Here is a 23,425-nt window from a genome sequence, read left to right as displayed (position 1 = left end):
TAAAATCTCTATTTTGGAACAATTAATTTAAATTTATTTTCTAAAAAGATCAAATTAATTGTCATTAATATTTTATGGAGTAATTTGATTTGAGTTTTACTTAAAAAAATATTTTTTTTATTTGTATTTATATTTTAATTATTTTCTAAATAATTTTATTTAAAAATTGTAAAACTTAAAATATAAAAGTATTCGTAAATATCTATAGTACTGCAGATATAAAAAGAATATGGGAGTATTTTTTAGCGAATATCTGGTAAATAATGGGATAAATAACAGACAATTATTTAATAAAAAATAATTATTTGGTTGTTGAAATATAGTAAATTCTTAATATATTTTTTTGGACAAGGACAATGTAAGTAATATTAGGGTTAGAGTGAAATTGATACAATAGCATATAATTTTTTCCTTTACCCACATGTCCATGCTACCGCGCCTGCCCCATGTTTATGTTTTTTTGTTTTATTTTGTTTTACTGTTTGTGTAGTAAACGCAGTTGTGTAGAAGAGAATCGTGTAAAAGTATTTGTCCTATTCAAGGACATTGTATTTTAATATAATTTCCAAGTATATTCTGAATTTACTTTTTACATTTCATATTTTGACTTTGATCATTAATTTTGGGTTAGTTTATCGCCTCAAACTCGAAGTTAAATTAAAACAAGTTATTTATAATTTTTATGACCAGACCATTACTCTTCTTCCAATCTTGAAGTTTTATGTCGTAGTTATCTAACGGTTAGGGTTAATTTTCTGACTTTATTGACTTGTTTGATTTCGATGTTCTCTTTCTCTATATATTATTTGCATGGTAAGATTTTTAACTTATATTAATTAATTATAAACATGTTGTATTTTTTAAAATGGTAATTGAAAAAGTAATATTGTGTAACGTTTGGAAAACATTAAATGAAATTGGACTTTTCAAAATCCTTAGATAAAGAGGAACATAATAAAGATAAATCAGGCTGTAGGAAATGGTGTAATATTACAAAGGGTGACTCAACACCTATCGGAGCTTAGTTTGAAAGGTTGGTTTGTTTATTTCATTTTCATTCGTATTTAAATGGATTAAATTTAATATAGGTCATTGGTTTAATTGCATTTTTAACTTAAAATTTAAATTTATATAAACTAAACAGTTTCATAGACCTTCTAATGTTTGGGAATTGATGGGAAACAAGAAGTCAAAGATAGAAGAATGGGATCAAGGATAAAGTTCGAAAATTATGTAATTATATTAATAAATATTTTATTAAGTTTTGATGATTTTTTTAAATGGTTAATTAAAGAGATATTACATAAATAAATGTGATTTAAGTCTAGACATCATTTTCAATTTAAAACTTTAAATCAATTTATGAGTTTTTCTACTTTATATGATATTTAACTTTGTTATTTCTATCTTAAGACTTAGACTCACACTTGTATTATTTTCAAAAATCTTCACCTCAAGATAGAGTCATTGTATATGAGTATATTTTTCTCGAGTGTATGTAGAAATTTACTTCTATCGTCGTTATTGTGGTTGTGAAATTATAGTGTTATGTTATTCTTGTCATAATGGTCTAAGTTTGTCACCAAGACAAACTATCGTTTCGGATACCATTTTATGAATCTATTTTTTTTGTTTAATTAGTCAGATGATACTCACTTTTGTTCAGATGTGTTAGTTTGGTACTCACTTTTATAATAAATTTCATTTGAGTCCCAACTTTTGAAAAGTGTCTAAACTTTTCAGAAAAAAAATATTAATGTCATTAACTTTATTCATGACTTTTACTACTAAATTTTAATATAAATATCAATACTTAATTTTGTAAGTTATTTTAAATATTAATACCGTTAACGATATTAATAATTTTTTTCTGAAAGATGTAATGCCCAGTTTTCATGCCCTAAAGCTTTAAGGGCTGCCCTTGAGCTATTGGGCCGAAGGGTTGGCCCAAAAGATAAAGCCACCCAAGTCTGACCTAATTTCACACTTTCAGATTTCTGCTACCTTGGTGCTTAGAGCCGCAGCCGTTTTCCCTGTTAGGGTTCCGCTGTACTTTCAGTTCGCATTCAGCTTGGCCCCGTCCTTAGCTCATGTAAGTGCTCTCCGACTCGTAGTTTCCCTCTTTGGTCTGTTTTCGTAGTTGTTGCCAGGGTTCCGTAATGACCCACTCTTACTCACTATTTTCCAGCTCTGAGTCTGTTCCTAGAAGCTGTTTGTGCTCCACTGTTTGGGTGTCAAAGTTTCCAGCTAGCTTTGTCCAGGTAAGGGAAGCTAGACCTTACTCTGTTGTTGGGTCTTTTCTGTTTGAGTAGTTGTATCTGTCATGGGATGTATTGTATGTGTTGTGAATCTGCGGAGTATATGATTTTTGGGCTGTTTGGATCTATTGTGAATCTGTGCACGAGAGAACAGTGGCGAGCACAGGTTTTCTCGCCCAAGCGAGCACATCTCGCCTATGTGAGACTATCGGGAGCTCGCTTGGGTTTTTCTGCGCGAGGTGTCACCTGGGCGACACATTCCTTTTGTTTGAGCGAGCCACGTTCTCGCTCAGGCGAGGAGGACTCGCCTAAGCGAGAGGGCGCAAGAAGCCATTGTTCCCCTTTTCGAGCCCTCGCCTAGGCGAAGATGGGCTCTCCTGAGCGAGAGTCCCTCGCCTGAGCGAGACCCTTCAGCCTGAGCGAGGTGCTGGGCGAGGCAGTGCACTGTGTGATTGTTTTCTTGACTTGAATGGTAAATGTTTTGCTTGGATTTAAGTATTGTGATGAGAGTATGAGATAAATGAGTATGCATATGTGAAGTAAGTCATGAGTTGTGAATAATGGGTTGATATGAACCTAGCATGAGATTTTAATGAAATGGTTGGCATTAAAGAGGCATAATAATGAGATGCGATGGGGATCCTTTGTACATTGAAAGGTTATGATGAGTTGGAAGGAGTTGGACCTGGAACATAAAAGTTATTGGCTTTAAAGGTGGGCAAAATGAATGTGTACTTGCATGGTGAATGTTATTTGGCTGTGTGATTATGTTGGTCCGTGTCAGTGCGTAATTCCTTGGGGTCTCTAGGTGAGACTTTCAGGGTTGTGCTTCAGTAGTCGGGACGTAATTTCATGACCCCTGTTAGTGGGTGACTATGGTGGTGCCTCATCTGTATAACTAGGTAAGGATTCAATGTAAGGTTGCATCCTGACACTCTAAGGAGTCAGTTAGTCTCACCTAGAGCAGACTGACTCTTGCGGTGAGAGTAGCAGGAGGCCTAAAATTCATTAAGGGCTAACCTTGTGGTGAGGGAAAATGATTCATCGTAACACTTGTAACACATAGCTCGGGGGTGAGCAGAGGTATCCACCACAAGTGCAAGCATCCGCTGAATCCAACCAGGTTATATGTATCCGGATGAGTCAAGTAGTGTCTTAGTGTATTGTCTAGGAGTCATAACATGCTTGATTGATATGTGTATATGAAATCGTGAAAATATATCTGATTGTATGGATGAAGTATTTTGTGCTCTAACTTACCCTACTTTTATTGTTGTGTGTTCTGCTGTGTGATACTCTCTCTTGCGATGATCATCAATTTGTTAATGTGAACAAATGCGAGGAATACCCGCGGACAATAGGGAGGTGATGGTTCCGCTGCATAATCTGCATGGGCTAGATCTTAGTTTCTTTGGGCTTTCTTTAGGACTTTGTCCCATGTATTTCGATATGCTTTATTACTCTACCTGTATTACCTGTATTTGCTAGACTTTTTAACTATTTTCTTTTGGCATCGTGGTGTGCCTGGTTTTGTAGGGGTTGGGTTAAGGACCCCAAGACTGCACTGTTGTACTATTTATGTGTGGCGTTTCTTTTAATTACGTGTATTAATTAAATGGGACGTTACAAAAGAGACCTAATTGAAGTATATTTTCAAAAGTTGGGACTCAAGTGACACCTATATTAATACGAATCCCAAACTGACACATCCAGATAAAAGTATGTATGATTCAACTAATTAAACTTTTTTTCTATAAAGATTCATTAAGAAAAGATTATATAAATATGATCGAGGTTCAACGTACTTAATAAATTCACACCTTTACAACTTAAAAGATTAAGATAATAAAATTATAAATCATCTTTCTTATAAAGTGTTTATGTTATTTTTAGTTAATATGATACTTAAACTCATTGTATATATAGATAGTTGAAAATAAAACAAATGATTAACATTTGTAATCTTATTTAAAAAGTAGCGTATTAGTTATCGTGTAGATATTCATGAGGTAGTTATTGTTTAAAAATATATAAGTAATAAAAATATGAATTTTGTTATATATAGATATAATAAAAACAATAAAGAAATGAAGTTTGATTTGACTTTTTAATTTTGACTCTATCCCGGTACTATAAGGGCAGTGGTTTGAAACCCTAGATAGGTATCCTTAACATGCACCAATGAGGAAGCGTTATTCTGGTACAACCTACTATTGACCCAATGCTCTGTGTACATGTGGACGTGTATTGCACTCTTTGCCACAAAAGACAAAGTAAAACAAAAACAGAAAAGTAAAAGGGGATAGCGTGCTTTTGGTAGTAGAAAACTTTTAGAGTTGCTATTAGTTAAATACTTTTAAAGTCAGCACATATAACGACTCTCATAGCTATCTCCCACATCAACTTCAATTAGGGCATCACAACGGATTAGCTCGGTTTGTTTTACCTTCATGTATTGATAAAATCATTAGTTTAATACCTATAATTAAATAAATTAAAATATTTATTAAATGTTTATATTTTAATTATTTTGTTATAAATAATCATTAAAATTTAATTTATATTATTGATATTTTGCAATTTTAGTGTAATAATATAAAGTCATCATTATGCAATTTTAGTGTAATAATATAAAGTCATCATTATTTTAAATTATTTTTAAATTTAAAAAAATATGTTAGTGAGCTAGTTCATTCTATTCTATCTTTGGTCTACCAATTTGATAGACTAAGAGGATTAAAACAGGCTAATAGCACCTAATTCATCAAATTTTATGAACTTCATAAGTCATGATCCACTTTGTCACCTCTTAGATTTATATATTGATTTAAAGTATTATTGATTTTGGTAACTATATAGATTTATGTTTAATTTAACTTCAAAAAAAGAAATTCATAGAGTCTAATAAAAATTTTGATAAGAGTGTTAATAAGTGAACTTTAAGCCTAATTCAACTCCAAAAAATAGCTTATAAGGTGAAATTTGCTCTCATATATATATATATATATATATATATATATATATATATATATATATATAAAATAAAATTGTCCTATCTCTAGTTGATGTGAAACCTTTAACAAAAAATAGTAATATAGTTCTACTTTCTTTTCAAAAAAAAAAAATATGGGTTAAATATGTTTTTGGTCTCTTAACTTTTAGTGAATTTTGAAATTAGTTCATTTTGAAATTTTGGACCAATTTAGTCCTTCATCTTTCGAAATATGTGTATTTAGTCCTTTTAATCAAATTTTGTTAGGTTTATTTGACATTTCGTATGCATTTCATGATTGTATTTGAGTTGTTTATACGGTTTGATACATTTTTACTTTAATGTTAAGTCAAATATTATTATGAAATACGCTTGAAATGTCAAATAAACTTAACAAAATTTGATTAAAAAGACTAAATTCATGTATTTCAAAAGATGAATGACTAAATTGGTTCGAAGTTTCGAAATGGACTAATTCTAAAATTTACTGAAAGATCGGGAATCAAAAACATATTTAACCCAAAAAAAATTGTCTTAAGTCAATTTTTCAAAATCTGTAAAATATCACATTTGTATAATACAATTTAACCTAATTTCTAATTAAGGTGAAATTTTCAAAGGAATTTTTAAGTTAATTACATATGAAATACCAAAATAAAAATTGGCAAGAGAAGGCAAAGATGTTCCCACAAAGTTAACCTAAAATTGTAATAAGATGGTGGTTAGAAAGGGGGGAGAAATGTTTGTGTAAAACGAAAGGGTTAAATTGGTGATCGTGAGTGGCAAAAGTTTGACCATGTGAAAGGGCAATTCGGCCCCATGTGAGTCATGCTATGTTCGAAACTTCAACGATGCCACTTGTATAGTAGGCGGTGTCCGACCATTGCGGCTTCAACCCCTCTTTCACTTTCTCTGACATCTTTTCTCAAACGTTGAAGTTGAATTCTTCCACTTATTATATACATATATTCTCCTCATTCAAATAATACTTTACTCTTCCAACGTCTTTCTTTCTTCTTTTCTTTTAGTGCAACTGGATTGCTCTATGTTTGACATTTTACTTCTACGTCTGTATCCGTGTTGGCTACCTCCACCTCCCATTATTATTTTTATTTCTTTTTTCTTTTTCATTTTATTCCCTTTAATTTTCATTAGTCAAATACTTCATGCACCTTCTCTCTCTATATTAACACCTCCTTGCTCATCCAACGCAGAAACACACAAACAAAACCTCTTTTCTCAATATGGAGTTTCGCTCTCAAAGATCTGGTCACCAGGTCAAGGAAGAGAAGAGAACTGAATCAAGTCATGGAGATGAAGAACATCCTCGTGAACATGAGATTGTTATGCAGGTGAAAATGATTCTATGCTATTATCTGATATTTATGTTTTAACTTTCTCTGTATATGGTGTTTCATATTTGTTCATTTAGTCAAAAGGTTTAAAAGAACAGTCAACTCTTCTGATCTCCAAATTCTTCTTCTTTCTCAACACTTGCATCTTGTTAGCACACCGATAATCGATTTTCTCAATAAACCTTTTTATTTATGCAATATTTAGTTTAAATGAATCTGGTTTTTAATTGTGTGCTCATGTTCAATTATTAGGTCTACAAATAAAAACTAGTTAATTGTTGAAATTATCACTACTAAAAAAATTCATATTTCCTGCCAATTTTGTTTTGAATTTTTTTTTGTAAGAAATACTTATAAATTTTATTATGAAAAAACAATTTGCAGGAAATTGCTGCCAATTTTTTTGTAAAATATTTTGTATAAAATACTTTTCGCAACAAATTTTGTAGGAAATACTTGCAAATTTTATAATTTTGTAGGAAATAATTACCCACGAAGGAATTACCTACCAATTAAAATTCTTAAAAAAATAGCAGGAAAAAGCCTTTTCTTGCAAATTTTTTTAACAAATTTGCAAGAAAATTCCCATGTAATATTATAATTTGTAGTAGTGTATTGAATTGGGCATATTGACAAAAAAAAAAGAAATTGATGGAAGACTATAAATCCTTGTTGTGATTTACTGATATGGTTAGATAATTCGCTATGGCTATATATATATAGTATTTCTCTTTCATTTTCTTGTTTTTTTTTTTTGGTTTCTCTCTACCATAAATTTTGAATAAACTAAAACATAGTTTATATATATCAAATTAGGAACATAAAATAAGCGTTTGAGGTTGCATTAAAGCGGCTTAATTAGCTTATAAGAGGTTCCAATAATTTGATATACTTACAAGAGATCTATAGTGATCTTTATTCTATTAAAGATATACATAGAATGAGTTTCTACATAAATATCTTAATACTCAATCGATCTGGTTCAACAAAGTGCTTGCTTATCCTTGACACACACATACTAATATTTGAAAATTGTTTGGTTTGAGGAAAAATTGAACTCTGTTGAAAGTAAAACACATGTCCATGCACGTATATAATTCAGCATATACACCATTTTAATGGCTTTCATAGGTTTTGAAAAGAATTTTAATAGTTTATCTGCGTCTTTAAGTTGACTCCTGCATGTGCCGGAAAGCTAGCAATCATGTTATCGATATCTAAAATATGACAATTCATTGCACATGCAAACCCGAAAGATTCTCAGTTTCTTCTTATATCAAAAGAAGGGTAAAAAATCTTGAGATCTCAGTTCATCATCATTACATGTACACTTCCAATATACAAGGCTTGGTAACCCTAGTTAGGTAAAGAAAAAAAAAGGAAAAATAATGAGAAATTAAATTGCATTTTTGTATGCATATATTGACTTTTTAATTCTTTGGGATGTTCACAGGCTACTCCCGAAAGATCCACCGTCGAGACTGGGCCAAATGGTTCTTGCATATCCAAAAAGGAAGAGGTTAGATTTTTCAATAATTAGAATATTCATATTTTTTGAATTTTGAATTGGTCAGATTTTAGGTATAGTTTTTAAGGACAGTAATTATAATCACAGTTTTTACAGTTGGGTTAATCTTATGTTATAAACATTTTTTTAAGGATGATTGGTCTGATCTATATATACATGGTTGCAGGTTGATGAACTTGAAAATGCGAAAGCCGAAATGGGTGAAGTGATAGAAGAAAATCAAAGATTAAAGATGCGTTTGAACAGAATACTAAATGATTACCGAACACTGGAAATGCAATTCCACAGTATAGTTGAAGAAGAGAGAAAAGATTGTTCTGAGAAACAGAAGAATGATGAAGCGATGGAGGAATCAGAACTAGTTTGTCTGAGTCTGGGAAGAATTCCAAATCCAAGAAGCAACGAGAAAGGGAAAGTCCCTAAAAGATTGAAAGAGGAAGAAGATAAAGAAGGGTTGTCCCTTGGATTGGAGTGCAAGTTTGAGACATCAAAATCTGGAAGCACAATAAGTGAACGTGTGGGAAATGGAAGCCCTAGTAATAGTGTTGAAGAAGTGGGAAAAGAAGAAGGTGGTGGTGGAGAAAGCAAGGGACAGAAGACAAATAGAGATGAATTAATTGGTGAACAAAACCCTGCGAAGAAAACAAGAGTTTGTGTGAGAGCAAGATGTGACACCCCAACTGTAAATACCTCTTACCATTGCTCATTATTCCATGAATTAAACTTTTTGTTTTTACTTTTGTTGTAAAAATGGATAATGTTTGGTTGAAACAGTTGAACGATGGATGTCAATGGAGGAAATATGGACAGAAGATTTCAAAGGGAAATCCTTGCCCTCGAGCTTATTATCGTTGCACAGTTGCACCATCATGCCCAGTGAGGAAGCAGGTACGAATCAATCATAATAGTTTTCATATTCGAATTCATTTGAGTTTTGTTCACCTCTTTTCTTTTACTTTTTATGAAAAACGATTCATGGAAACCTAATACTTGTGTTTTTGTTTGGTTTGATAAAAGAGAGTGATTCTTTCACATCTCATATCTACAACTCACTCTATTGATTTTAAATTCACTAGTTTATATTTTAATTAAATATATTAACTTAATATATTATTATTTATGTTATTATATGAATGTGAAAGAAAAACAGTGATGTCAAAACATTCTATTTTCCTTTAAGAAAACAACAGTTAAAAGATAATACAAATTAGGAAAAAATAGTCAATAAATCATGGTCTTACAAATTAAGATAGTATTTGCAGTTTCATACAGTAAAAAGGGAAAAAATGTGTACACAGAATGACACAAACAATTCAAATAAAAAATATATATAATTAATAGAGATGCTATATATATATTTTTAGTCTAATCAATTATTTTTCTTATTCTTTTCAAAGTGGAAGGAGAAAAAAAAAGGGTTTGATGTTATCTTGTTTATCTTCCATAATGTGTAATTAAATAAACATATTTATTTTTTTTTCTTGAAATAAAAGGAGAAAAAAGTGGGTGGACTCACGTTATTTTCTTCCTCTTCCGTAACTAAACAAGGAAAAATAACTTTTTTCTCGTTCTCTTAAATCAAATAAAAAGAAGGAATATATATATATATATATAGAAGGAAAAAATATGTATGATAAAAACGGTGTATGAGTTTCTTTTTATTATATGTAGCATAATTTTACAGAAAATCATTTTATTTTAAATATAATTTTTGAGTGATGATACATACACGTCTTTAATTATATATACCAAACACTAACATATAATACTTTATAGAAGTATGTTGTATATAATATATTTTATTATATGTCTAGAGGTTAATTAATGTTAAAATAATTAATGGTGTATATATAGTCAGTTATGATCACATTTGTCAAATTCTTTTCTCTTCTTCTAATTGTCTCTTTTAGTAATTTTTTATTTATTTAATTTTTATATTCCTTACAAGTTAAATATTAAAAAAGTTTCAATATATTAGAAATAATTAATAATATAATAATTAAGACAATAAAACTAATATTATTATTCTTATAATATTAGAATTAACATTATTTATTTTTCTACTATAACAAAAATATAGTAATTATCTATAAAAAATATATAAAAATGATTTTCTCTTTTGTATTCACATTTTATTTTTTCATACCCTTAATAATTATTTTAAAAGTAATTTATCTTTTTAAATAATTTATTTTTAACCGTTATTTTAAAAATCTCTTTTATTTTTAAAAATTATTTTAAAAACTTCTTTTATATATATATATATATATATATATATATATTACTTTTCTAATTTTACTTATTATTTTAATTGTTATTTTAAAAATCTCTTTTGCTTTTAACAATTTAACAACTATTTTAAAAATTAATTATATATTGCAAAAATAAATACTATCGATCAAAACTTAAATTTTTATGAAAATTAAAAAAAACAAACACATGTGTTTTCTCTAATAATTATAAAAATTATTAAAATAATAAAAGTTTTATATTAATATTAGATAAAAAATACTTTTACAAAATGTGTTAATTACAATGATTGTAACTAATCATGATAATAATTTTAATATTAATTTTACTGTAAATATTATTATTAATTTATTGCAGTAATATAAATTTTGATAGGCCTCATACTTTAAAAAATATATATAGTCTTTTTAATTTAAATACTTTAATTTTTTTATATATTAAATTACGTTTCAAACCGACGTCTAAACTATTTATATTTAATACATAAAGAAATTTAATGTGTTATTGAATTAAAATAAATTATATCTATTTATTTATTGTTAAAATTAATAACCAAAATAAAATATATCAAATTTTAAAAAAGAGAGAGAAATTTGAATTTCGGATCAAATTTAAGACTGCAAAACATATATTCTTTCCTTGAGTATCATCTGGGTGTTAAGGAATTCATATATTATTTATCTTTTTAATCAGTAAAGATAGAAGTTTGACACACTGGGTTTTCGGTCTTTTGTTACTCGCAGAACAAATTTATATGAAAAATGGTTTTTTTTTTTTTATAATTAAATTTTAACAATTTTTTTTATAATATGATAACCGGTCAGGTTTTATTGTAACTGTTTGAAATATGTTTGAATAACATATATTTTTTTTATTGGATATGGTTACCACTATTCCTCAAGTCTATCCATTTATAAATTATAAACATGTTTTAGTTAATGATTGTATGGTAGATATATCAAGTAATTTTTGTATACCTCATGATATTATTACAGTATAGGATAAACCAAAATAAAAAGGTTTTTATTTAAAATTATTTTGATTCAACTCCAATGAAAAATTGTCAAATCATTAGCCTGTTCACCTTTTCTTATATAAATGTTTAATTAATAAAATAATAAATAATAAATGAGATAGTTTGAAAATAAATGAATTATAAGTGAGTTTTATTTTTTTTTATATTCTAAGATATCGTGTAAAAAAAATTATCAAAATTTAATTTTTATTGTGATATTTATATATTAGAAAATTATACTATGACTAAATTTTAACAATTTTTTTTTTTTATAATCTGAGTTGTCGTTTTTTAAATAATTTTTCATTCTTTCATTTTCTTATTTTCATATATTTAAAATTAGGGATGAAAACGGGTCGGGTCGAATACGGATAGTGCCTATCCGTTACCTGACCCGCAAAAAAAAAAAATCTGTCTGCTACCCGCTCGTTTACCCGCCGGATATTCGTTTAAAAAATATTTATGGATATTTTTTAAAACCCGTGGATACCCAATATCTGCAAATATTTAAAAAAAATATATATTTTATAAATTTTTTAATATAAAATTATAAAATGGAATATAAATTAAATTAAATTTTAATTATAGTTAAATTTGACACAATAAAAAGTACTGTTAATTTTAATTTTAATTAAATTTAACTTAATAAAATATAAATTAAATTTTAATTTTAATTTTTTGCGGGTAACGGGTACCCGTGAGTACGAATAATATGATACCTGTACCCGACCCGTTTATAAGCGGATATTAAAATATCCGCTACCCAGTAGATAATAAATACCCGTGAGTAATAATTATCCGCCACAAATTTTATCTATAGATATTCGCGGACGCAGTTAATTTTGCTATCCCTGTTTCAAATCCACTTAAAATATATGAAGTAAAGTTGTAATAAAAATTTATCAAAATTTAATTGCTTGTCTATTAGCCTAACGGGTCCTCTGAATGCAACACTTCAGGTGCAAAGATGTGCTCAAGACATGTCCATATTAATCACGACCTACGAAGGAATCCACAACCACCCTCTTCCTCTTTCAGCAACAGCCATGGCTTCCACCACTTCCGCAGCTGCTTCCATGCTTTTATCTGGATCATCAACCTCACTCTCTGCATCAAGACCTTCCCCAACCATCACCACCACGGCTGCAGATCTTCACGGAATCAACTTTTCCCTCTCAGATTCTCCCCAACCAAACCAATACTACCTTTCCCATCCTTCACTCTCATCTTCACCTTCACACCCCACCATCACTCTCGACCTCACTTCCAATCCATCATCATCATCATCATCATCTTCACCTCCTTTTGTCAAATTCACTTCAAACTCAAACTACAACCCTCACAGGTACCCTCCTTCCACAAGCCTCAGCTTCACTTCCTCCCCATCCAATGCAACTTCTTGGACCAACGGCTTCTTCACCTACAACAGGAATGCCAATGCCAACATAAACCTCGGAAGACAACAACCGGAGCAACAACCGAATGACAACATCTACACTTCCTTCATGCAAAGAAACAACAATCCGATCCCTCCACCACAACATTCTCTGCCAGACACCATAGCTGCAGCAACAAAAGTAATCACAGCAGACCCTAATTTTCAGTCAGCTTTGGCAGCGGCACTTTCCTCGGTTATTGGCTCGGCAAACATTCAGGGAAACCAAGGTGCTGCAGAAAATCTGATTCAGAAAATAAAATGGGGTGAATTGTTTCCACCATCTTTTGCCTTACCTTCGTCTTCAAAAGTCAATGGGTGTGCTTCAAGCTTCTTGAACAAATCCCCAGCTAATTCACAACCTGGAAGTTTGATGTTTCTTCAACCACCTCTGCCACTTTCTAGCCCCAAAAGCGCTTCTGGGTCTCCCGGAGATCACCGAGACAAGAAAAATTAGTTATGGGGGACGTTTGAAGAATGAACCCTCTCCTCCTACATGGGAAGGCCATGTCAAAACAAGATTCAAAAGCTTCTGTTTAAACCGTGTGTTAGTTTATTTAATTTTGTAGATGTGATTTTGTTATGATCTTATTAAAATTTTAGTAGCTAGCTTGCAAGTTGGCTTGCAATTGTATAATTAATATGGAAAATAATTTAGAGAATGTACAAAAATAAATATTATTATTTTTCATTTAGTGATTGTGGAATATTATATATGTATATTAGCTTGTATATTTAAGCTAAGAAAAATACTTTTCGAAGCTCTTCATCGTATCATATAATTCAGTTCATCTTTTATGGATATTAATCATTGTATAACATAAGATTGAATATATCACTTCACATGGGTGAAATATACTTATATATATATATATATATATATATAATCAATTTTTGTGATAAATAAACATCAAATATCAATTAAAAATATAATAATTTTAAATATTTAATAAAACATAATTATTTTATAAAAAAATAATTGAAAATAACCTAAGTTTACATGGATTTGAAATTTGATTAACTTCATTAAAGAGAAACTAATTTTGAGAAAGAGAAATTTTAATGCTGTACTTTACTTTAATATTGACTATCTTTTAGAATAAAAATATTCAAATATATCATGTCACCATAAAAATTGATTTTAGAAAAATATATTCAACAGAAAACAGTTTTATAAATTCTATTTTATCAAAAAGGTTTCTATATGTTTCATTCAGCACACCTTTAAGAAAAATATATCTTTCTTTATGCCGTTTTTCATTATATAAAACTTTACATATCCTAGCAACAAATGGGGATGTAGCTCAAATGGTAGAGCGCCCGCTTTGCATGCGGGAGGTACAGGGTTCGATCCCCTGCATCTCCATTTTGATTTTTCATCCCTTCTTTCATTTAATAAGTTTGTGTGTATTTTTTTTTAAAAGAAAACGTACTTAGCAAAAGTTATCTTCATTGCATTATTCATGAATTTTTAAAATTTTATACATAATATAAAAGAATAAATTATTATGAATAACTTTAATGACTTTTCTTTTAAGAACATGAGTTTTTTTTATAGGAGAGAGAAAATGGTATTATTCATTTTGTTTTGACCTAACCTCTTAAAAATGATAAAAACAAATGGCATTGTAACATGATATCTTAACTTATTCTCTATCTAATTAGATGAATTGAGAGGTCACTGCTTATAATATTAAATAGCACTCTTTTAAAATTTAATTTATCGGTGATGAAAATTTAAATTATAATACATTCATATTTATAAGATTTAAAACAATACAGCTCAAAAATTGTTATTCTTTAAATTATAATAACTTTTATATTCATTTTAATGATTTTGTCACTCTTTCTCATTCTCTTTATGATTTGTTGCTGTCAGAAAAAAAAGTTCCATATATTTTCTATATTTTTTTGATATTTACTTAAATATATAATAGAAATATAATATAATATTATTTTTTATTTTTTCAATAATTGAATATAATAAAGGGCTTTATCTTTAAGAACTTTAGAAAAAAATAAATGAAAATGATCACAAAAAATTATTCTTGTAACAAACAACAATAATATGATATACACTCTAAGATAATTATGAAATAAGACAAGATAAAATTAGTTATTACATTAGTTAAGTTAGATATTATTTTATAAATTAAAAATTATTGATATCTAAAATAATTTATATTATTAATAAAAAAATTATAATAAATTTTTGAATTAAACTTTAAAATGACTTTTGACATTAGTTACTTATTATTATTAATTTTAAATTAGTCTCTAATTTAAAAATAGAAAATAATTTAAAATCAATAATAAAAAATAGCTAGAATCTTGAAAGTTAATATTAAAGATTAATTTACAAATTAATTATATATTTTTATTAATGGTATATTATTTTAGATACCCATTTTACTAGCTAGGTTGCAATTTTATAATATGTGGATATGTAATTTAGAGAATGTACAAAAGTAAATATTTTCACTCTTTGATTATTATTATATATGCATATCACATTTTAGCTTGTATGCTCTCTGAAGCTTCTATCTAGGGTTTTCTAAGATTCACGTAAAAAATAATTGATAAAATAAATGTATCAGAAGCTCAATCCATGTTTTTAGTTTTGCACACCCATATTTACACAATTTAACAAGATGAATGTTTAAAAAGAAAAATGGAACGGGTCAACCCGCCAACCCGCTAGCTTGGTCATTGGCGGGACGGATCCAAGTTCGCAACCTATTTTTATATGGCGGGCCAGCCCGACCTAAACCATTTTTAGCGGGTTAAAAGGAGGCTAGGCCAAAAGAGGCCCGTTTTGTCACCCCTACTTCACCTACAAACTAGTCCAAAAGGAAACTTTTCAACCTAAACTTAATTATCAATTACAATTGCTCTTTAACACAAAAATTATACAAAATATAATTGTAAATGCCCAAGACACAACAAAATACAAGAACTTCATTTTTCCTTATTTTCTTTCTGACTCTAATTTCATCTTCAACTTTGCATTATTCCTTACCAACTCCATCACCAATTTGTCATTGACGTCACCAATTTCCTTTTGTTTTATTTCTGGCTTCTCTTCCATTTCACATTCTGCTTCATCAACCTATTGAAAGAAATTGCAGTGACAATCACTTTACAATGAAAACCACAACCCATAAACAAAAATAGTCACAACATAATTTAATGCAAAAATTATAATTCATTACTTACTCTCCAATTCCTGCATCTCTAGAATAACCTTACTTTGTTCTTCACAATGTTTGCTTTGAGAAGTATTATTGTTTTCCCACAACCACATACTTTTCCTTTTCCTCTTAAGCCCAAAATTGTGTTGATGAAGTTGTACTATTCGACCCATAGCTTCTGCGAATAGATGCACAACCTTCACCATGTGATTTCATCATTAAATCAATACCTGAGAACGGTTTAACATTTATCCCCAAAAATTTGAGACTTTCCTAGAAAAAAAAAAACCTAAACCGTAAATTTGAGTCTCCAAAACGAACCTTTGTTGTCATAAGTGAAAAACCCTAAGATTCGCAATCACACCACCTCAAACCCACTTTGATTTCGAACTCACAATCACACCCACGAACCAACCTCGAGCTCACAATCCAACTTCAGTGACCTTGATGCTTTGGTTGCTCGAAAACCATTGACCGAACAAAAACGCAAAACGTAACTTGGATGTGCTTGGCTGTGATAATAAGGGGTTTTCTCTGGCAAACATAAAACATGTCCATTTTAATCTCTTTCTTATTTTAAAATTTAATTAACACATTATTTGATTTTTAAGTTATTTAGTGTTTTAAATTTTAGTTAACACGTATCATTTACTTATATCCACATCATCAACTCCGTTAGACACGTCATCAATCACTTAATGTCGTCCAAGATGAAGGACGAATTCCAAGCATTTTAAAAGTATAATGATGTTTTTTGTATGAAGTTCTAGAGAGGGACCAATTCCACTTTTGCATGAAAGTACAAGGACGAAAAACATACTTATCCCAAAAAAAATGTGATTCAAAGAACAAACACAATTATGTCAAGACAATAACATTAAAATTTAAGCTTTTAAATTAAACATTATTAAAGTAAAAGTCACCTTTTAAATTTTAAAAAGGGTTCCTTCCTTTTATGACATGTGTTATCTATTAGAGCAATGATACACATTAAAGCAATGATACACATATACATACTCATTTTAGGATGTTTCTTCTTATACCTTGAAGAAGATTTCTTTTCCACTCCAAATTTTAGCTTCATCACCCTTCTCACTTAAGTAGGTAAGTAGTAATTACTCCTTACCAAACTCGTATTTACTGTGTCTCTTTATATTCAATGAAGTAGTACCCCCAAGTCACTTTCAGAACAACATTTCTTCTACAACGTTCTTCTTCCACGACTTTCTTCCTCTTCTCCTCTCAACAGTGATCTTCTTCTTGTGAGTTGTTCTTCTTTTTGTTCATCTCTATTTCAAGCCACATTTAAGAATTTATTTCCTTCTTCCTCTTGATTATCCTGTTTTGTTTATTTAATTTTTAAGGCTAGTATTCTTTTTCTTATTTTTGTATCCACTGGATTTAGAAATCCAGTTAAAGAAAATACTGCATTTGTAAATCCGGTTTAGATAAACCTCAAATTTTTAAATTCATACTAGTAAACAAGCCAATCAAGAACACATTGGCTTTCAAAATCTGGTTTAGATAACACCCGGATTTGTAAATATGTCTAAGTTAAGAATGCACTGGATTTGTAAATCCGACTAGGAATCTTAACGGATATGAAAATGTATTTCGGAAACACATGAGAATTCGAAATCTGATTTTGATAATTTTTAGATTTCCAAATCCAACTTTGATCATTTGCTTCCTTCTCATCCTAGGGGAGTGCTGATATATCTTACTCTACAAAAACAATTCAAATGCATCTCAACATTGAAACAATAAAGAAAATACAAGTTAAAGACAAGTTAAAGATATTTTTTTACCTATAAAAGAGTCAGATATTTAGCTAATTGCTTTGTTTGTGCAAAGCTCACATCTCTAAGTTGCTGATAAAGATGTGAAAGTGCAACAACTCCCTGAGCATACCTCCCACATGACTGTAGATCTGTAAACAAATGGAGGTATGACACGAATGTAGGTAGCACTCTTATCCACAAAAATGGTGCATCCAACAAGACGCACCAGATACACCCTTGCGAAAAACTCCCACTGTTGGTTCTGATAACACTTACTGTAAAGGTTTTCAACCAACTTAGTCTTACGTGGGGACCACGACATTGCATAAGCTCAAATGACACCCTTATCCGTTGAACGCCTAAAAGATCCATCACAATTTTCAATGTAGCATCGAAGTCTAGTGTTTCATTTGGACAAAATTGTCTCATTATAGGAAAATGTAGCAAGGCAGATACATCGTCTAGTGTGACGATCACCTCTCCAACAGTGATATGAAAGGTATTTGTCTCTCTGTGTCACCTCTCAACAAACGCCAATATGAGGCCCTTGTAGGCGTAATCATACAAAATATGACATAGAGGCATCAAACCATAATTTATGACAAATGGCTCAGCAACCACATGGCATGCTCCAAATTTATTTAACTTCTTACCGTGAGAGACCAACTTCATATCCCCTCGGTCACAGTAAAAAAAACTACATAAAAAAATTAAATTCATCCACCATTTTTAGCAAAAAAATTATTCAAGTACTTTACTAACCTGACCCTCCCAAATAGCACATGCAACATGATCAACATAGTCAGTCAACAAAGAAGTATCCTAGGAACCTCCTAGAAATCCTCTCAAATCATAGTGGTCCTGCTCGGGATATATATATATATATATATATATATATATATATATATATATATATATATATATATATATATATATATATATATATATATACTACCTACTTTTTATTTTTTATTTCTTCTAATCGTTTTGCTTGTTGCTTGTTACGTAATTCATTCACATTTCTAAGATACTTTTTCTTTTATTATAAGTTTTGTGTAATTATGTTCAAATGATGTATATCAATTAAATATTTTTTATGTCTCACATTTAAATATTTTTACTATTTTTTTATATTTTTAATTATTGTGTATGTTTTTTAAATAAGAATGTTTAGCTCTCAATTTAAGTATTCAGTAACATAAATATTTCATTTAACAAGTAATATAAAAAACTTTTCATCTTTATTATCCCATTAATAATTCTTTTTTCATTTGAATAACTATTTTGTTCCCCTAAAATAATTTTTGTTATTTTTCAACCGTTCAACTAGGTTGATATTTGAAACGTTTTCTCAAATCTATAAGGTATTTTTCATCTTATTCATATCCTTAATTATAAATTTGTTTTACTTTGTGCAATTTCATATATAATGGTTATCAAATTGTTTCTAAGACACACATTTGATCATTTTATTAATATTTTTATTTGTTGTTTATTTTTATCTTGTAGAATTCTATAGTGATATTTTTATATAATTATTTTTGTTTTATAATTCATTATCATAAATATAATTGTATCACTACAATTGTATAAATAAATTTTATTTACTATAATATAATAATTTAATATAATTGTCATAAATCTTGTTATCACTATATAACATAGATTGAAGTTCAAAAGAATATTAAAGATCTATGTTAAATTTCAATTACTATTAATTTGATCTTTGTTCTTTTCTAATTTTGGTCAAGTGATGTATTATAATTTTTATTAATGTATAAAAAAAGAAAATTCATTAGAATTAAAAAAAATTGAAGTAAATAGATCTTTAAAATATTTTTTAATTTGAATACTTGTTTTCCTTTTTGTTTCATTAAAGTATACAAATTTAATAAATGTTTTGACTCTTATAAAACTTTATTTAGTATTCTAATTTAAAGTGTATTCTAATACAAATGGCTCTGATACCATTTGAGTGGTTAGAGGAAAATAAAGGAAAAGGAAAATATGAACATAAAAGAGAGAAAATATAAGAGGTAAAATTTATGAGAATATAAATCTGGCAGAGCCGGTTAGATATTCTCTCATAAACTTTAATCTCAGCATGCAGAAAATATAAACAGATTTGAGTGGTTAGAGGAAAATAAAGGAAAAGGAAAATATGAACATAAAAGAGAGAAAATATAAGAGGTAAAATTTATGAGAATATAAATCTGGCAGAGCCGGTTAGATATTCTCTCATAAACTTTAATCTCAGCATGCAGAAAATATAAACAGAAAGATAAACAGAAAGATAAAATTCTGTATGAAAATAATTCGTTTTTAAGCCTTTAAATGATTATCGCATCTTTTAATAAATATTACTCAGGGCATCCGTAGATGCCTAAAGAAAAATTACTCCATAAAAACTTACTTAGATTCCAGTGGGAAGGGGGAGAGATCTGAAATTCCCTGTTTATTTATGTTTGCAAGTATACAGGAGAGGAAGGGTGAGAAGAGACAAGCGGAATACAAGTAGAGAGAAGGCAGAGGGAAAAGAGTTATTAGAGAGAGAGTGGTTCAGAGTTCTTGCCCAGCATAAGGGACTTAAAGACTCTTTTATAGAAAAAGTTTGAAACCTGTAACTTGTTGAACCGGTTTTCAAATGACCGGTTACCTAGAGTCTGGGTCACCTGGTGACGTGTCTGTATTTGGACGTTATGTGTTTTTACCCTTCAGTTTATTACCCAGTTATGAGTAAAATTACTGTGTCACAGGTAAGATCACTTTACTGTCCTCTTTTGGAGACTACCGTAGAGATCATGTCTTCGGGATCTTCCTCAAGTATCTGGTCTGAGTCTTCATTATCAGAAGGGAAAGAAGATCCAGGAGTTCCTTGACCGTGGCTTCCTGTTTCTTCATAAATTTCTCTGTATATTCTTTCTTTTTCAAATCTTTTAACCAGTATAGGACTGGCTTCTATAGGGAAAGGATGAAATTTGTTTCCCATAAACTTCTTCCAATATATCTTGGTATTTATAGTTTCTTTTAAAAGGATATATTCAGTATTATCCTTTCTAGAGAAATTCCAATTTGACCCTTCAACGTAAGCTTTTCAGAGTTGGTACTGGTATAGCTTTTCTTTGTTGAGTGATAATCCTTTCAAGGGCCCATGTTCTAGATGGACATGTGCCTCTGGGTTTGATTTTGTGAATAATTTTATGACATGTGTTGCCACACTATCAGGGGTTGTGGCGCTTTTTGGAGAAGAGGTGATCTGTAAGCAGATATTAGTCATATATTCTGCCTGTATTTCGTTTACTACCGAGTTTATCTCTTGGGTTAGAGAGCTGAATTTTTCGGTAGGTGGGATAAGAAGTGTTTGGAGGCATCCTGCTTCTAATAGTAGTGATGGACATATGACTATGTCTCTATATAATTGATTTTTGAAGGTTTTTAAATCAATTAAAGCCTTTCTAAAAATGAATTTTATTTGGCATGTACATTTTGTGGTAACTGTTTTGCAATAGTCAGAAGACTCTTGACATGGTGTTTTTGTGTCGAAATATGTCTGAGGTTTTACAAATAATCCATTGTAATTTTGTGTTTCAGAATGAACTTCAAACAAGAATTCTTGTATGACTTCAAATTTTGCAAGAAAAATGTTTGGGTTCATTTGTGGTGAGAGGCTACAAGAGGCAACATAGGTATGTGTTTGGGTTTTTGGTTCAAATGTCAGCCCTGTTTTTATTTTTTCTTCATCAATGGTTTCCAGTCTTAACGCCATTTGGGCTTCTTCTAAAGAATTAAAGCCTTTGTAAGTAGACCAAAATTGGTCTTGTTTTGCCTCAGAGAGGTCTTTGAAGGAAGTATAAACTCCTTTGTTTGGCCCTGTAATTAGGGCATAATGTGTAAATCCTTTCCCAGAGGGAGAGGCTGGTGAAGTTAACAAAACTCCTTTGTTATCTGCATTGCAGAAATTGTATAGTGCACTAATGATGCTTTGTTTCACCTTAGTGACTTGGTGTTCATTTTGAACTGTGTATTTTGGAATATTCCATATGTTGTCAATTAAAACATTTAATTTGACATTTGTATTTTCTCTACCAGGATAATGGTAGGTATTTGTGAGTATTGGCAATTCTTGTTTGCCATACTTTGTGTATTGTTCCACCACGAAGGGGGACTTTACTAATTTAGGGCCTGAAGGCCCTTTCTTTGTGTTTTGTATAAATTCCATTTTGGAATATTTGTACCTGCAATATAGAAGTAAACAGGTTAAGCAATAAAATGTGTAAGCCTTTGTAGGTGTTGCTCCAAAACCAAGATGTTGCCCTTGTACGAGGCAAGTGTAAAAGCATATTGGAAAGGATTGTGGGGGAATAATTCATTTCTTCTTCTCCTTAATTTGGTTAACTTTCTCTTAAACCTTTTTATTAGTTTAGATATTTCGATGGCAGGATTAGGACTAAAATTAGGACTAATTCCTCGTGGCCATAATGTTTGTATTCTGATCCTGACCCGGAATCCAGGAGGGATTTCAGGATCTTCGATGTGTAACATATTCATGTATATGATTGTATAGAAGACTCTTTGAGTCTTACTTTTATATGATGTACCTGGAAAGGATATCAGCAAACATATTGTCAGATCTCTTAATATGTTCAAAATTTATAATTTTTCCGGAATTTATATAGTCTCTAAAAAGTAACCATTGCCTGTGAGGTTTTTTGTCATTATTTATTTGGTTTTTCCCATAAGAAACGATTGCTTCACAATCAGTTCTAATGGTTATTTCTGGTTTGTTTATCAAAAATAATTTAAATGCTTCTAAGGCGTGTATAATTGCATTGACTTCATAATCAGTGCTGGTCTGATAAATTTGTGGTTTCACAGTATATTTTCCAGAAGCGTACCTGCATATTTGTTCATTTTCTTTTGACAGATATTTATTTTTCTTTCTTTTTAGGATGGCATCCTGATTCACATCCATCACATTCAAGTACTAAATAATCTGAATCTAATGATAATTGTAGGGTAGGTAATTTATTTACCTTTTGTTTTATGTTTTGAACTAATTTTATATCTTCAGAATTAAACTTTCTTTCTCCTTTTAAAGAAGTTTTATTGTATAAAGGAGCAGTGTATTTTCCCAAGTCTGGGATAAAACTCCTGGCATAATTTAAAAGTCCTAAAAAGGATCTTAGGGTTTTTATGTCTTCCATTTTATCAGGAAAGTCTAGAAGTGTATTGAATTATAATCTTTTTCTAAATATTTAATATTGAAAAAATGAAAATATCCATATTGAGTATTTAATAATATTACATTTATTTATCATAATTTTTTATTATTTTATAAAAATTAATTAATTAATATTGAAATAGTAAGAAAATAAATACAAATATAAATTCGTTATCCCGTAGAGACGTAGATGAAACAAAAATTTAATACCCTTTCGATTTAATTACAAAAATGAAAATGATATTTTTTCTAAAAATGAATATGAATCAGCGAAATTGTTTGCCATGTCTTTACACCTAAGGTAATGATCAATAATTTAGGTGCTCATGAATATTTTCATTTTCATAGTTGATATTCATAATGCCCACATAAGCAGGAATGGGTCCAATTCGATTCAAA

The 23,425-nt window shown here is 29.6% G+C and overlaps 1 protein-coding gene and 1 non-coding gene across 2 annotated transcripts; both read left to right on the top strand.

The window, feature by feature from the left end:
- Positions 1-6,445: 6,445 nt before the first annotated feature.
- LOC114162352 (probable WRKY transcription factor 61) lies at positions 6,446-13,528 on the top strand. The gene is made up of 5 exons (XM_028046209.1): positions 6,446-6,602; positions 8,059-8,124; positions 8,300-8,815; positions 8,908-9,021; positions 12,358-13,528. Exons 1-5 carry the CDS (start codon positions 6,495-6,497, stop codon positions 13,288-13,290), a joined length of 1,737 nt encoding a protein of 578 aa, XP_027902010.1. The 5' UTR covers positions 6,446-6,494; the 3' UTR covers positions 13,291-13,528.
- Positions 13,529-14,126: 598 nt separating this feature from the next.
- TRNAA-UGC lies at positions 14,127-14,199 on the top strand. Its single transcript has one exon. It is a non-coding gene; the product is annotated as a tRNA-Ala (tRNA).
- The last annotated feature ends 9,226 nt before the right edge of the window (positions 14,200-23,425 follow it).

Source organism: Vigna unguiculata, chromosome 9 (genome assembly GCF_004118075.2).
Source record: "Vigna unguiculata cultivar IT97K-499-35 chromosome 9, ASM411807v1, whole genome shotgun sequence".
NCBI classification, from domain to species: domain Eukaryota; kingdom Viridiplantae; phylum Streptophyta; class Magnoliopsida; order Fabales; family Fabaceae; genus Vigna; species Vigna unguiculata.
This window is presented reverse-complemented; position numbering and strand designations above follow the sequence as displayed.

Excerpts from the sequence above, each read along its gene's own strand:
- LOC114162352 (XM_028046209.1), top strand. The coding sequence starts at position 6,495 with ATGGAGTTTCGCTCTCAAAGATCTGGTCACCAGGTCAAGGAAGAGAAG. Across the intron at positions 8,125-8,299 it reads GCATATCCAAAAAGGAAGAG|GTTGATGAACTTGAAAATGC; the intron begins GTTAGATTTTTC and ends ACATGGTTGCAG. Across the intron at positions 8,816-8,907 it reads CAAGATGTGACACCCCAACT|TTGAACGATGGATGTCAATG; the intron begins GTAAATACCTCT and ends TGGTTGAAACAG.